The sequence below is a fragment of the Poecilia reticulata genome, linkage group LG17, assembly GCF_000633615.1.
Source record: "Poecilia reticulata strain Guanapo linkage group LG17, Guppy_female_1.0+MT, whole genome shotgun sequence".
NCBI classification, from domain to species: domain Eukaryota; kingdom Metazoa; phylum Chordata; class Actinopteri; order Cyprinodontiformes; family Poeciliidae; genus Poecilia; species Poecilia reticulata.
This window is the reverse complement of record NC_024347.1, coordinates 29576641-29589298: the sequence shown is the minus strand read 5'-3', so window position 1 is coordinate 29589298 and position 12658 is coordinate 29576641. Positions and strand designations below refer to the sequence as shown.

The window sequence follows — 12658 nt, the reverse complement described above, 5'->3', positions numbered from 1 at the left end:
TCTATGCGCCCGCCAAGTTTGGTGAGTTTTTGAATATGATAAAGCCCCCAAAAAGCCAATTTATTTTACGTTAGAATCATAATAGATTACAATAGGCCTTCGCAGCGCTTAGCTGCTCGGGCCTAAATACTTCATTTGTTAGCTCATATGTGATTTTGTAAATCCTACAAAAATAAGTACACCTCCAGGTCTGAATACTAGAGGAGTTATGGGTATTAAGCTATTTAAAGTAAATTGCCTAAATTATTTACATTTGTAGACTATTTATTGTAAATTATTTAAAGTGAATTTTCTAAATTAAGGATGTTGCAGATTATTTAATGATATTTGTCTGTTTTGATTAGCACTGTTGGTGGTTTGTATTTTGTTTCGTTTAATGGTATTTGCACTTTGTAATGTTTTAGAGATTTTTTTTGTTAGTATGAACCTCACGGGCTGCCGTAGCTAATGAGGACTGTAATCCTGTCTAAATCCAGCTGAAGCTAAAAGTGCAAAATCCTCAAGACTGTTAAATTGAATATTAATAAATTTTAATGTGAATTTCAGAGAGCAAGCTGTGTCTGTTCCAAAAAATGAAGAAAAAAAAAATCAGTTTTTAACAGTAAAGTATTGAAATAATTTTTATTTCACTTTGCTGAATGTGTGATTAAATCAAAATTTGCTCTGTATTCAACATGTCATAACAAAACACTTATGAACAGTCAAATATCTCCAGCAATGAATTTGGAAAGCAAAAATACCTATACTGTACATTTAAAATCTTTTTGTTAACTCACTTTCTAAATTAACCCGAAGAAAAATTATACAAAGATCTAAAATTATGTTCAATTTAATAACAAATTGTGCTGGTAAGGCATTTTAGCAGCACAAGTACTTAAACAGTGAATAATCCAAGTTAGGACACGGGCGAGCTGTCACAATTCTCCACACACTTGAACCCTTATGTTCTCTCCGATTGAGTTCACACTCAATCAAAGAGGCGTGTAAGGTCCAGTCTGAGTATTGAGACTGGGGCAGGGAGACCTGGAGATGTTTTGACCCGAACCACCATCTCCCTCAATGTGTGGTGTTGAGATAAACTCGTCTAGACTCATCCCTCACGCTTCCTGTTACTAAACAAATATTTTAGTAGGCGAGTAATCTATTGATTATTCTTATGATTAATCGAGTAATCAGATTTTTAAAAATTGATAAAATATTGGTAAATCTGGCGCAATACCAGTGTAACTATTGGATATCAATATCAGTCCAATTTTTCATTTTTGAGCTTTCCTTACAGTTACTTTTTTTATAGTTTAGAAAATTAACCTGTAACAATAATAGCTCACTTCCTAAGTTAACCTGAAGAAAAGTTATACAAACATCTGAAATTATCTTCAATTTAATAATAAAGAGCCAGGTTCACATATACACCTATAAAAAGTGTGCATTCTCCAGCTTTTAGTTTATGTATTCATCTTCAGTGAGTTTAACAGATGAAATCTCACCTTGCCCCATACCTGTCAAGCTTTGGGTTTGAGAACATGGGAAATGTCACCTGAAGTTGGGAGGATTAGGTGGAGCGGGTGGGAGGGGCAGGCAAGCGAACGAACATAAGATGGGAGTGGAGAGGAGGAAATGGACCAGGGGACAGACGAATGTAAGTCCAGGAGGGAAAGATGAACAAACAAACCTAATGTAGAGGATGTGTGAGGGGGGGGTACGACCGGTAGACCGGGGGGGACGAATGTTGGAACGAGGGAGCAATACGGGATATTTACGGCACCTTCGTTCATCACACTCAAAAACTCATCTACCAGCCATGTACCTCCACGATGATTTTTGCCACTTGTTTGTTGAGATATGAAATTTATTGTGCGGTTCGTCCGTAAAGCTACACTTACACTGTAACCATCAACTACTCAGCCACCCGCCATGTTACCTGCTTATAAATACGCAGCTCTCTTCTCACCATTTGCTTTGAACCAGCAGCTCCCGGAGGATACAGGCTGCCGTACTACAGGCATCGTGGCATCCATAATGCCGCTAACACTTAGCTTTCATCAACAACTCAGAGGAGGAAGTCAGAGCTCTGCTCAAAGCAAATAGTGTTCCAGCCGGAACACGGTGAGCTAAATAATAAAACATAAATTAACGAAGCTTCGAGGCAGGTAAATTTTCCTTGAGAAATTTTAATAATTGAGGTACTCGAATCACTCGAGGAATTGTTTCAGCCCTAATCTAAATTTACTATCTCAACAATATTTAATAGGTTTTCATTTTAGGCAAGTCTTTTCAATATTTTCTTGGATCCACCTCATTTTGAACATTAACACATTTGTCTTATGAAAGAAAATGCTTTCTTCTTTGTCTTTATTGAATAGTGGCTTAGAGAAACAAGTCTCTGTGTCTCATCACATTTGTAATCCAGAGAACCAGAATGCCATGTTTTACTAATTTAAGTTTCTACACAGTCTGATAAACTTTAAAAAGTGAAGTTACAAGTAACATTTAAAACATATTTATACTTATAGTACGATGTATGTATGAATGCCATGAAATTAAATATTTAATTGCAAAAACTAAACAAATCTGTATCAAACTATTTGTGGATTGAAATCTTTTGAATGTTTTTGCCCTGGCTTCCAATTAAAGTGAAGGACACTTTACCTGCTTTTCTACAAACTAATTTTAGAGTAACCGTATGATGCCCACAGACCAGAATATCCAGGGAAAACCAGGCTGATCCATGAGATGGTCACCAATTAAATTATATTAATGATGTCATCCTTTGTTCCCACAGACCTCCAACAGCCAAATGTTTCCTGTGAGGAAGAAGCTTCTGCCATTCAACAAGATTTCAGCCTGGCAAACAAGTTCAATCCTAACGAGAAAGTACATCAGTGGACTGAAGAGGAACAGATGGGACCAGAACCAAAATGGATTAAAAAAGAAGAGGAGGAACCAGAACCTACACTGTTTAAACATGAAGAAATAGAATATCCACTAACATATGTAAAAAAGGAGGAACTAGATTCTTCAGTGCTTCAACATGAACAGCAGCCACCAGAACATTTACCAACTGGACAGGACCAGAAGGACCTCTGCAGCAGTCAGGAGGGAGAGCAGCTTGTCCAGAAGCAGTTTGTTGCTTTGACTTCTACTCTTCAGGAAGATGATAAGAGTGAAGAAGAGACAAGAACAGAGCAGCTTTCCCTTCATATCTCTCCAGTGGTTGAGAGCAAAGCTCAGGAAGGAAGCAGCTCCTCTGTGTCAGAAAGTCGGTCTAATACTGGGAAAAAGAAAAGATCTTTCCAATGTGACATTTGTGGGAGATGTTACACACAACACCATAACTTGAAAAACCATTATAGAACCCACACTGGTGAGGAACATTTTTCATGTGAAACATGCGGAAAACGTTTCTCTATAATGAAAAATTTAAATCGTCACAAGAGAATTCATACAGGAGAGAAACCGTTTTCATGCCAGATATGTGGAAAGAGTTTCTCTCGAGTTGATAATTTTAACGAGCACAAGAGAATTCATACAGGTGAGAAACCTTTTTCGTGCCAGTCATGTGGAAAGAGTTTCTGTCAAATGAGTATTTTAAATCGTCACAAGAGTATTCATACAGTTGAGAGATCTTTTTCATGCCAGATATGCGGAAAAAGTTTCTCTATAATGAGAAATTTAAATCGTCACAAGACAATTCATACAGGTGAGAAGCCTTTTTCGTGCCAGTCATGCGGGAAGCTTTTCTCTCAAATTAAGTATTTAAATCGTCACAAGACAAATTCATACAGGTGTGAAGCCTTTTTCATGCCAGTCTTGTGAGAAAAGCTTCTATCAAAGGTATAATTTGATCATTCACATGAAAACCCACAAAGGTCAGGGGCCGCTTTGAAGCCAAACCTGTGAAAAAATCCATCCATCCATCCATTTTCTTCCGCTTATTCGTTTTCTTCCGCTTAACTGTGGTCGGGTCACGGAGGTAGCAGCTTAAGAAGGGAGGCCCAGACTTCCCTCTCCCCAGCCACTTCTTCCAGCTCCTGCAGGGAACCCCAAAGCGTTCCCAGGCCAGCCAAGAGACATAGTCCCTCCAGCGTGTCCTGGGTCTTCCCCGGGGCCTCCTCCCGATGAAACGTGCCCGGAACACCTCAGCAGGGAGGCGTCCAGGAGACATCCTGACCAGATGCCCGAACCACTTCAACTTGCTCCTCTCGACATGAAGGAGCAGCAGCTCTACTCCGAATCCCTCTTGGATGACTGCGCTTCTCTCTGTAAGGGAGAGCCTAGCCACCCTACGCGTGAAACCCATTTCTGCCTCTTGTACCCGGACCTGATTCTTTCGGTCATGACCCAAAGCTCATGACCTGCGGCGCGGTATACCTGATGTATTTCTCTTTATTTTTCCTATTTCCTCCTGCAAGGGTGGCGTCTGCCAGGCTGTGGGGCCTCAGCCAACTATCCCCCCATCCCATTCCCCTCCCCTCGTGTTGTTGTGTGATGGATGGTTGTGACTGAAACTTCAATTTCGTTGTCCTTTCGTCAATGACAATAAATTCTTCTGATTCTGAAAAGTTATGACAATTCTAAGGGCCCTGACCGACGATTTATTTTTTGTTCATAAAAATGAAATGAGAAAAAATGAGGCCCTGTCAGTTACAAAATTAATCATATCGTGTTTTCAAAGATTGTTTTTAGCAGTAAAAAATGTATATTTCCCACTCCCAGATCAAAAACCACACATCCATATTTGCCCTGATTCTGTTCTCATGTGGTGCTGCTCATCCTCCTTCCCCCCGCTCTGTGCTATTCTGCAGCTAGCATAGCCTGTTGTAAATGCTTAGTCTAGTAAACAAAGCTACCAGTGATGGCAGATAAATGATTTTCCTGTAACAATAAATTGTTTCATTAACACATTTAGCAGTGAGTGAATGAGCACTAAAACCCTCCTCCTGGTTCTGATTGGTTGTTTTTGGTCAGAAAGTTGCATTACTTTAGCTAGCAATAGTAGTTCAGGAGGAGGTGGAGGAGATTGATCTTTTTCACGGATTGTCTTTCTCATAAACTGCTACAACATCGTGACAGCTTTAACAAATATGGAAAACATTTTTTTTATTAAAACTAGCTACTGCAGCTTGAATAAAATACAACTACGTGGCATTTTTTTGAGAAGACTCGATTGCTTCATGTATATTTTGCATGTTGCTTTTGACTGTTGCTCATAGGGAGACATTTCAGTAATTAAAACTAATAGAAAAAAGTTAAGCAACTTACTTGTATACTATATGCAGACTGTATCCATACAATCTGAATTTTACGCTTGCATGTAAAATTTATGAGCAGTAAATATTGTGCTAGTTATCAGTATTGGGCCAAAGAAAGCAAGGCAGTTGCAAGCCTTTGAAATTGTGACGCTTTTGATGGGTCAGATAGACTTAAGAAATTGTAACGGCAGCTGCGTGAGGGGGGCCCAATAAAAATTTTTTGTCAGGGGGCCCAAGATTACTGGCAGCACCCCTGGGTAATGCTACTAAAAGTATGTTGCCATCCACCAGTAAAACCAAAAAGATGAACTTCCCTGGTTATCGTCTGCATAGATAGATTCATGTCTATGATCGCCTGTCCATACTCCAGTTCAGTAGGGTAAAATTACGTTGGATATGTATAGGTGGTAATATGTTTAATTTGATATGGGATTTTTTTATGTGATAGAAATATTCAAGTCAAAATAGGATGTCATATTTCACAATCATGTAAAATAGGAAATAAAACTCAAGGAAGTGTGGTAAGTCCAACATTATACACAGTTATGATTAATGATATTTTTTAAAGAATTATTAGTTTTGGCAAGTCACTTTTTGCTGATGATGGAGCATTATGGGAAAGGGGGAGAAATGTAAAGCATCTTATTTTAAAACTTCAGGAAGGCATAGATAAAGTGGGTAAGTGGGAGGTAGAGTGGGGCTTTAAATTTTCAATTGAGAAGACAAAAGTAATGTTTTTTACAAATAAACAAAATTGGGGTTGATAAAAAGTTGTATTTATATGGGAAAGAGTTAGAAATTTTTGTTTTTGGGAGTAGTTTTTGATAAACTAACTTGTAAAATCCACATATAACATATGGAGATGTAAAAAGGTTCTTAACATTGTGAGGTGTTTAGCAGGGTTGACATGGGGTGCAAGTTTTGAATCACTTAATATTTATGTGTCACTAATTCAAGAATAGATTATGGATGACAGAGCAAAAATATTTAATGTATAGATTATAAAGAATTTAGTCTAACAATATTGTGGCCTTTCCTTTGAGACCTACATGGAAATATATGAATGTAGATGGAACACTATCAAATATTAAGAAAAGAAATATAATAGTTATTTGCCAAGAATTTTATAATCAAATGTAGAATAAATAAATAAATATGATTATTTACAAATTTATGGTGATGGTTTGAAAGACCCAAAAATGAAGCAACCAGTATAGCAGTAGTGATTCCTGAATTAAAGATTAATATTTCAAAAAGAGCATCTAATTATTTGAGTATATGCAGTAGAATTGTGTGCTATATTTTTAGCTTTAGAATGGGTGGAGGATATTAATATGAATAAAATAATAGTTTGTAGTGATTCGTTATCTGTATTGTTGAGTATTGAAAAGGGACGTACAAAAAAATAAAAATTTATGAGATTATGGCTGTTCATCATAGGATATATGAACAAAATAAAAAGGTAATATTCTGGACTCCTGCTCATGTAGGTATTATGGGTAATGAAAGAGATAGGTTGGCTAAGGAGGCAATTAAAAAAGAAGATATTGATACGCAAATAAAGTTATCTAAATCTGAAAGCAAAAGTATAGTTTGGAGAGAACGCAAGAAGATATGGAAAATTAAGAAATAAATGGAAGACTTATTTAGGATACAAAATACAGTTGATGTAGTAAGGATAAGAGGACTAAACGGAAGGATTATAAACAGAATAAGAACCGGGCACAGGTTTTTTAAATGGAACTCTGTTTAAGATGGGGAAACATCTTACTGGTTTATGTAGTTGGTGTGATATTGTAGAAACGATGGAACATGTTTTGATTAGTTGTAGAAAATGTGCAAAGCAAAGAAGATTATTAAAAACGGAATTAGGTTTTAATAGGGAATTGAAATTTGAGAATGTGGTTGATCAGTTAAATAGTATTGAGGGGAAAAAGATTTTTCTTTTCTTTTTTTTAATACTGCGATTATTCTGAGAATTTGAAGTATAGATATTAGGATCCAGTAGATGGCAGTAGTGCAACAATAATGGATGCAAGCTGCCGTTATAACCTGAAGAAGAAGTAGTCCGTATGGGCTAAACCAGGTTGTTGTTGCGTTGTTCCAGCTCTGATAATATGTCAGCAACCATGTCTTCAGTTCAGCATCTCAGAGAGTTTATCAGAGAGCGACTAACTGCTGCTGCTCAAGAAATCTTCACAGAGGTTGAAAAAAYCATCATTTGCTACGAGGAAGAGCTCGATGCTCAGCGCAGAATGATGGGGATCGACTGGAATCCAGAAATAGAGCTACACACAGTCGGTTCGGAGCTGCAGGGACAAAGTTCTGGTAGGTCTGGATAAATGTGCTGATGTTTTCACAACAGGCAGAGATCCGCCAGCGGCGATAGTTGCTGCAGCTCTAGCTGCTGTTTCTAGAGCTGAACAGGAACTGATTTAGCTGCTAGCTCGGATGCTACAGAGGTTAGCACAAACGTGGTAGCACAGAGAGAAAACGTGTTTATGAGTCAACCCCCTGACTAAATATATTACTCCAACTAGTATTAGTGCTGAAAGTCTGGAATTTCATTAACAAATTCTTCATTTGTAAGCTCATACGTGATTTTTTAAGTCTAATAATAATAATGGCATGTTGTCCGTCCACACACCTCCAGGTCTGAATAGAGCAGTGGGGAGGCGAAGCGGGATGAGCTGTGTTTTTTTCATATGGGTACAGAACAAACGGGTGGAGCAAAAATAGTGAGCCACAGAGCCACTTGCAGGACTGGAGCTGCAGGTTGCACAGCCCTGATGTAGCAGATCAAAACTGATCCCATCTCTATTCATCTGAAGCTAAAATGCTACATCTGCATTTTAATTTATTGCTGAAGGTAAACAATAAAATTGGTCTAAAGGACCAATTAGTTATGGTGAAAAAGTATTTTTTAGTGTTATACCTACAGTTCAGGGACCCAGACCAGTTCTATAGGGAAACAAGCAAATTGTGCCCATCCATTTTTTTTTACACCCTTGACCCTTAGTTTTCAGCAGGGTTGCTGGTGCCTATCTCTGGCTAACGTTTCGGGCGAGAGGCGGTCTACACCCTGGACAGGTCGCCAGTCTGTCGTAGGGCAACACAGAGACACACAGGACAAACAACCATGCACACACACACTCACACCTAGGGACAATTTAGAGAGACCAATTAACCTGACAGTCATGTTTTTTACTGTGGAGGAAGCCAGAGTACCCAGAGAGAACCCATCATGCACAGGGAAAACATGCAAACTCCATGCAGAAAGACCCGGGCTGGGAATAAAACCCAAAACCTTCTTGCTGCAAGGCAACAGTGCTACCAACACTGTGCAGCCCATCTACAGTTATCAAATGGGTTTAATGAAATATCTCTCTTGTCACTGCAGATTTGTTCTGTGAGACATGTCCAAGTTAAATGGATCAGGTGACTCCAACCTTGATGAGGACATTATTCTTTGTGCCATTTCTCCCAAACATCCAGTTTTTATGAAGGTGGTATCTGATGGTTGCTATGGAGACCTGATGAGTCCAAAATGTTCCTCTTGGCTGCAGTTCGCTTACAGAGATACCTGAGGCCTCATGCATAAAAGAGTGCACAGTTTTCACACTAAAACTTGGCGTATGGGAAAATTTTGAAAAGTGCCGCTCACAAAAAAATTCAGCTGTGTAAAGCCGTACCATACACGCGGCTGCGCACCTTTCCTTTATAAATCCCCATTTAAGGAAACTAGAGCGCAGCTGCTGGTCTGCCCTGTTGCCACCCATAAATACATATGTAAATTAGTATAAATAGCCAGACGTCTGCCACCACAGGGGCAATAACCATGGCTACTAGGACTGTATAATTAAATCGGTTCTACAATATGTATAAATTTTTTCCCCTTCGGAAGGTATTGATTTCTCATCTGCGAGTATCAATTCATTAAACCTGAGGGATCCAAAGGCTTATATGCGTCTTTTTTACATGTTTGAATTGTAACGGCGTAGCAGCAAGACTCCGCCTCCCCCAGTCTCACCTTCAACTTGTGCTTAACGAGCACATTATAAACTACACACCAGTTTTTAAAAAGCCTTTTTCCCAAAGTTCAAAAGACTTTGGGGAGAAAGCAGACCTATACCAAGCAGAGCCAAGTATTGTGTTGTTGATGCTTTTAATCAGTTTTCAGTTAATTAAATCCAACTGAAAACTGATTAAATCCAAGTCTATGGAACACAAAACGTCACCAAAATCATTCCGTCCTTCTAAAATCTTTCAGAAAATTATGAAAGTGTATCGATCGCCAAATATTGTGATATATATTGTGTTGTGAGCAGAATATTGTGTATCATATTGTGAGATTATTGTATCGCTACACCCCTAATGGCAACATCCTTGTTTGTAGCAGGATAAGTGTATATATATTAATAATAGTTATATATTTTATTTAAAAGGTACTTTCAGGGAACATGAGATCACTTCACAAAAAATAAAAATATTTTTTTAAAGAAAAAAATCCAAATAAAAAAAATAAAGAGATCGTGCAAATGCCTGTTTGAACAATATGACATTCAGCCGGGATTTAAAGACACAGCGAGTTAGAGTCCTTTGAGTGGGAAAAGTGGACGTTTATTCAAAATGGTGGAATTTTGCGCGTAAGTTGTACTTTTTCAGAATAGAGATGCTTTATATCTTTAAGAAAGCAGTTGGACCGGTGCCACATGTCTCCTCCTTTAACTTTTGCTCAGGGCTCCAGGATGATCAGTCTGGGTGAATATAAATGCAAATAAACCATCATCAACATTTACCAGCAGATCATTATGATCTCTAATCAATCGCTCCCTCTGAATCTTTCCACTGGTGATGTTCTCCATCAGAGCCATTGCTCCACAATTTGCGCAGCTACTTATGTACGTGTGATTGTCTACACACCTTGAAAACCTTAAAATAATCAAAACTGTTTATAGTTAATCTGCTGATCCAACCCCGTTTTTCTTTTTTAGTGAGAATGAAAAAAGAAGCTGCATTTCGACACACAGACCAACATTACACCTTTGAGACAAAAACTGAGGAAATTGAGGTTTTCACATCTTTTATTTTTATTTTCTTTATTTTGTGTGGGTGTTAAGTTTTTTTCTGAGCATAAGTGCGGTTCAATTTCATCATTTACGTATAAACAATAAAATATTGAAATCATAAAAAACATCGGGTTAGATGCTTCTTGGTCTAAATAACTGAATGTAGTCAGATTTCAGTGTACTTAGGTGAGTTATGATGCTTTGTAGTTTGATATTGTCCACAGGAAACATTTGTGTGGCTGTCGTACATTTTCACGTCAGGGAAAAAGTGTGCATATTTTTATGCTAACTTTAACGCAAAGTAAATTTTTATACATGCTGACTTGTGCATAAAATATGGCGCCGCACATGTTTTGTTCGCATGCATGCTTTATACATGAGGCCTTTGGAGATGTGTTTATGTGCTGCACCATCCTCAGTGTGTGATGTTAAGAAAAACTCATCCAGTCTTATCTCTCACACATTCAGTTGTTTAACTAAATGTACAGTCTGAGCAATAATGACTGTTTAAATTTTAGACCGGACTTTTCAATCTTCTCTTGCATCCACTTCCTTTTGAACATCAAGATACCTGCCTAATTTAAAGAAATACCCTCTTCTCTGTCTTTATTGAATAGTGGCTTAGAGAAACACGTCTCAGTGTCTGATCACATTTATAATCCAGACAGCCAGAATGTCATGTTCTACTGATTAAAGTTCCTACACAGTCTGATTGATCAACTTTAAAAAGTGAAGTTACAAGTGAGATTTGTAAATTAAAAAAACTGTATGAAACTGTACCGACTAAAGTCTTTTGAACATTTTTGCTAAAACTGTAACTTAGTGTGGAGGACACATTACCTGCTTTTCAGTTAAACTCTACAAGCAAATTTTACATAGTCTGTATGATGCCTACAGACCAAAATCTGTAGGGAAACCCAGGCTGATACATGAGATGGTCATCAATTAAATTATATCAATGATGTCATTCTTTTTCCCCACAGACCTCCAACAACCAAGTGTCTCCAGTGAGGAGGAAGATTATCCCATCCAACAAGTCTGGAGCCTGGCAAGTAGGTCCAGTCAGGACAAGAAAGAAGCAGAACATCAGTGGACTGAAGAGGAACAGATGGAACCAGAAACTAAATGGATTAAAAAAGAAGAGGAGGAACCAGAACTAACACTGCTCAAACATGAGGAAATAGAATATTCACTAATGTACGTAAAAAAAGAGGAACTAGATTATTCACTGCTTGAACATGAACAGCAGCCACCAGAACATTTACCAACTGGACAGGACCAGAAGGACCTCTGCAGCAGTCAGGAGGGAGAGCAGCTTGTCCAGAAACAGTTTGTTGCTTTGACTTCTACTCTTCAGGAAGATGATATGAGAGAAGAGACGAGAACAAAGCAGCTTTCCCTTCATTTCTTTCCAGTGGTTGAGAGCAAAGATCAGAAAGGAAGCAGCTGCTCTGAGTCAGAGAGTCAGTCTGATACTGGCACAAAGAAAAGATCTTTCAAATGTGACATTTGTGGGAGATGTTACACAACACAGTGGAAGTTGAAAAACCATTACAGAACCCACACTGGTGAGAGACCTTCATGTGAAACATGCAGAAAAAGTTTTTCACGAATGAGTCACTTAAAACGTCACAAGAAAATTCATACAGGTGAGAGACCTTTTTCATGCGAATCATGCGGAAAAAGTTTTTCACGGATGAGTCACGTGATTCGTCACAAGAAAACTCATACAACTGAGAAGCTTTTTTCATGCAAGTCTTGTAAAAAAAACTTCAATCGAAAGGATATGTTGAGCAACCACATGAAAATGCATTCAGGTCAGGGGCCTGAATGCCCCTGACCTGAAAGCCATACCTGTGTAAAAGCCATTCCTGTGTAAAAGAAAATGTTCTTTGTAATTGATTTCTTAAATATTCTCATTAGAACCCACATTCAGGAGCTGGGTTGTTCACATGAAATATGGAGAAAACAGTGTTATTTTATGTTAGTAAACTTAATTTCCACATGAATGAAATACACAAAAGTGAGAATTAGTCATTTAACTTGCACAGATTTACTGTAATAAATATTAAACCTTTTCTTGTATTGTTTTCACTTTGCAAAATGCATTAGACCCTCAACTGTTTTTGGTTACCCATTTATGGATTTTTTTATTGTGGTGCATATCTGTGAAATTTGTTATGGTTTATTTAGAATATTTAAAACCATTTCAAATAGTTTGGAAGTGGAAATATTGAAGCACCATGTTACTTAACATGCCACTGACTGACTTTTGCAAAGTAGCCAATCAGGACTCTTTAAGAATCCTGAATGCAGAATCCTCCTCAAAATTGGACT

The 12658-nt window shown here is 38.0% G+C and overlaps 1 protein-coding gene and 1 pseudogene across 2 annotated transcripts in view; both read left to right on the top strand.

Moving 5' to 3' along the window:
* Nucleotides 1-12399, top strand: part of LOC103479988 (zinc finger protein 184-like) — a 15458-nt gene extending 3059 nt beyond the window's left edge. The window contains exons 2-3 of one of the 2 annotated variants that reach the window (XM_017309947.1): nucleotides 7457-7580; nucleotides 11305-12399. In XM_017309947.1, coding sequence (XP_017165436.1) covers nucleotides 7457-7580; nucleotides 11305-12161 — 981 coding nt within the window. In that variant the 3' untranslated portion in view covers nucleotides 12162-12399. Of the gene's footprint in view, nucleotides 1-7287; nucleotides 7581-11304 lie in introns of those variants that run through there. The other variant, XM_008434715.2, reaches the window with a different exon arrangement.
* On the top strand, nucleotides 2758-4061 carry LOC108165631 (zinc finger protein 239-like; annotated as a pseudogene).
* Nucleotides 12400-12658: the final 259 nt, after the last annotated feature.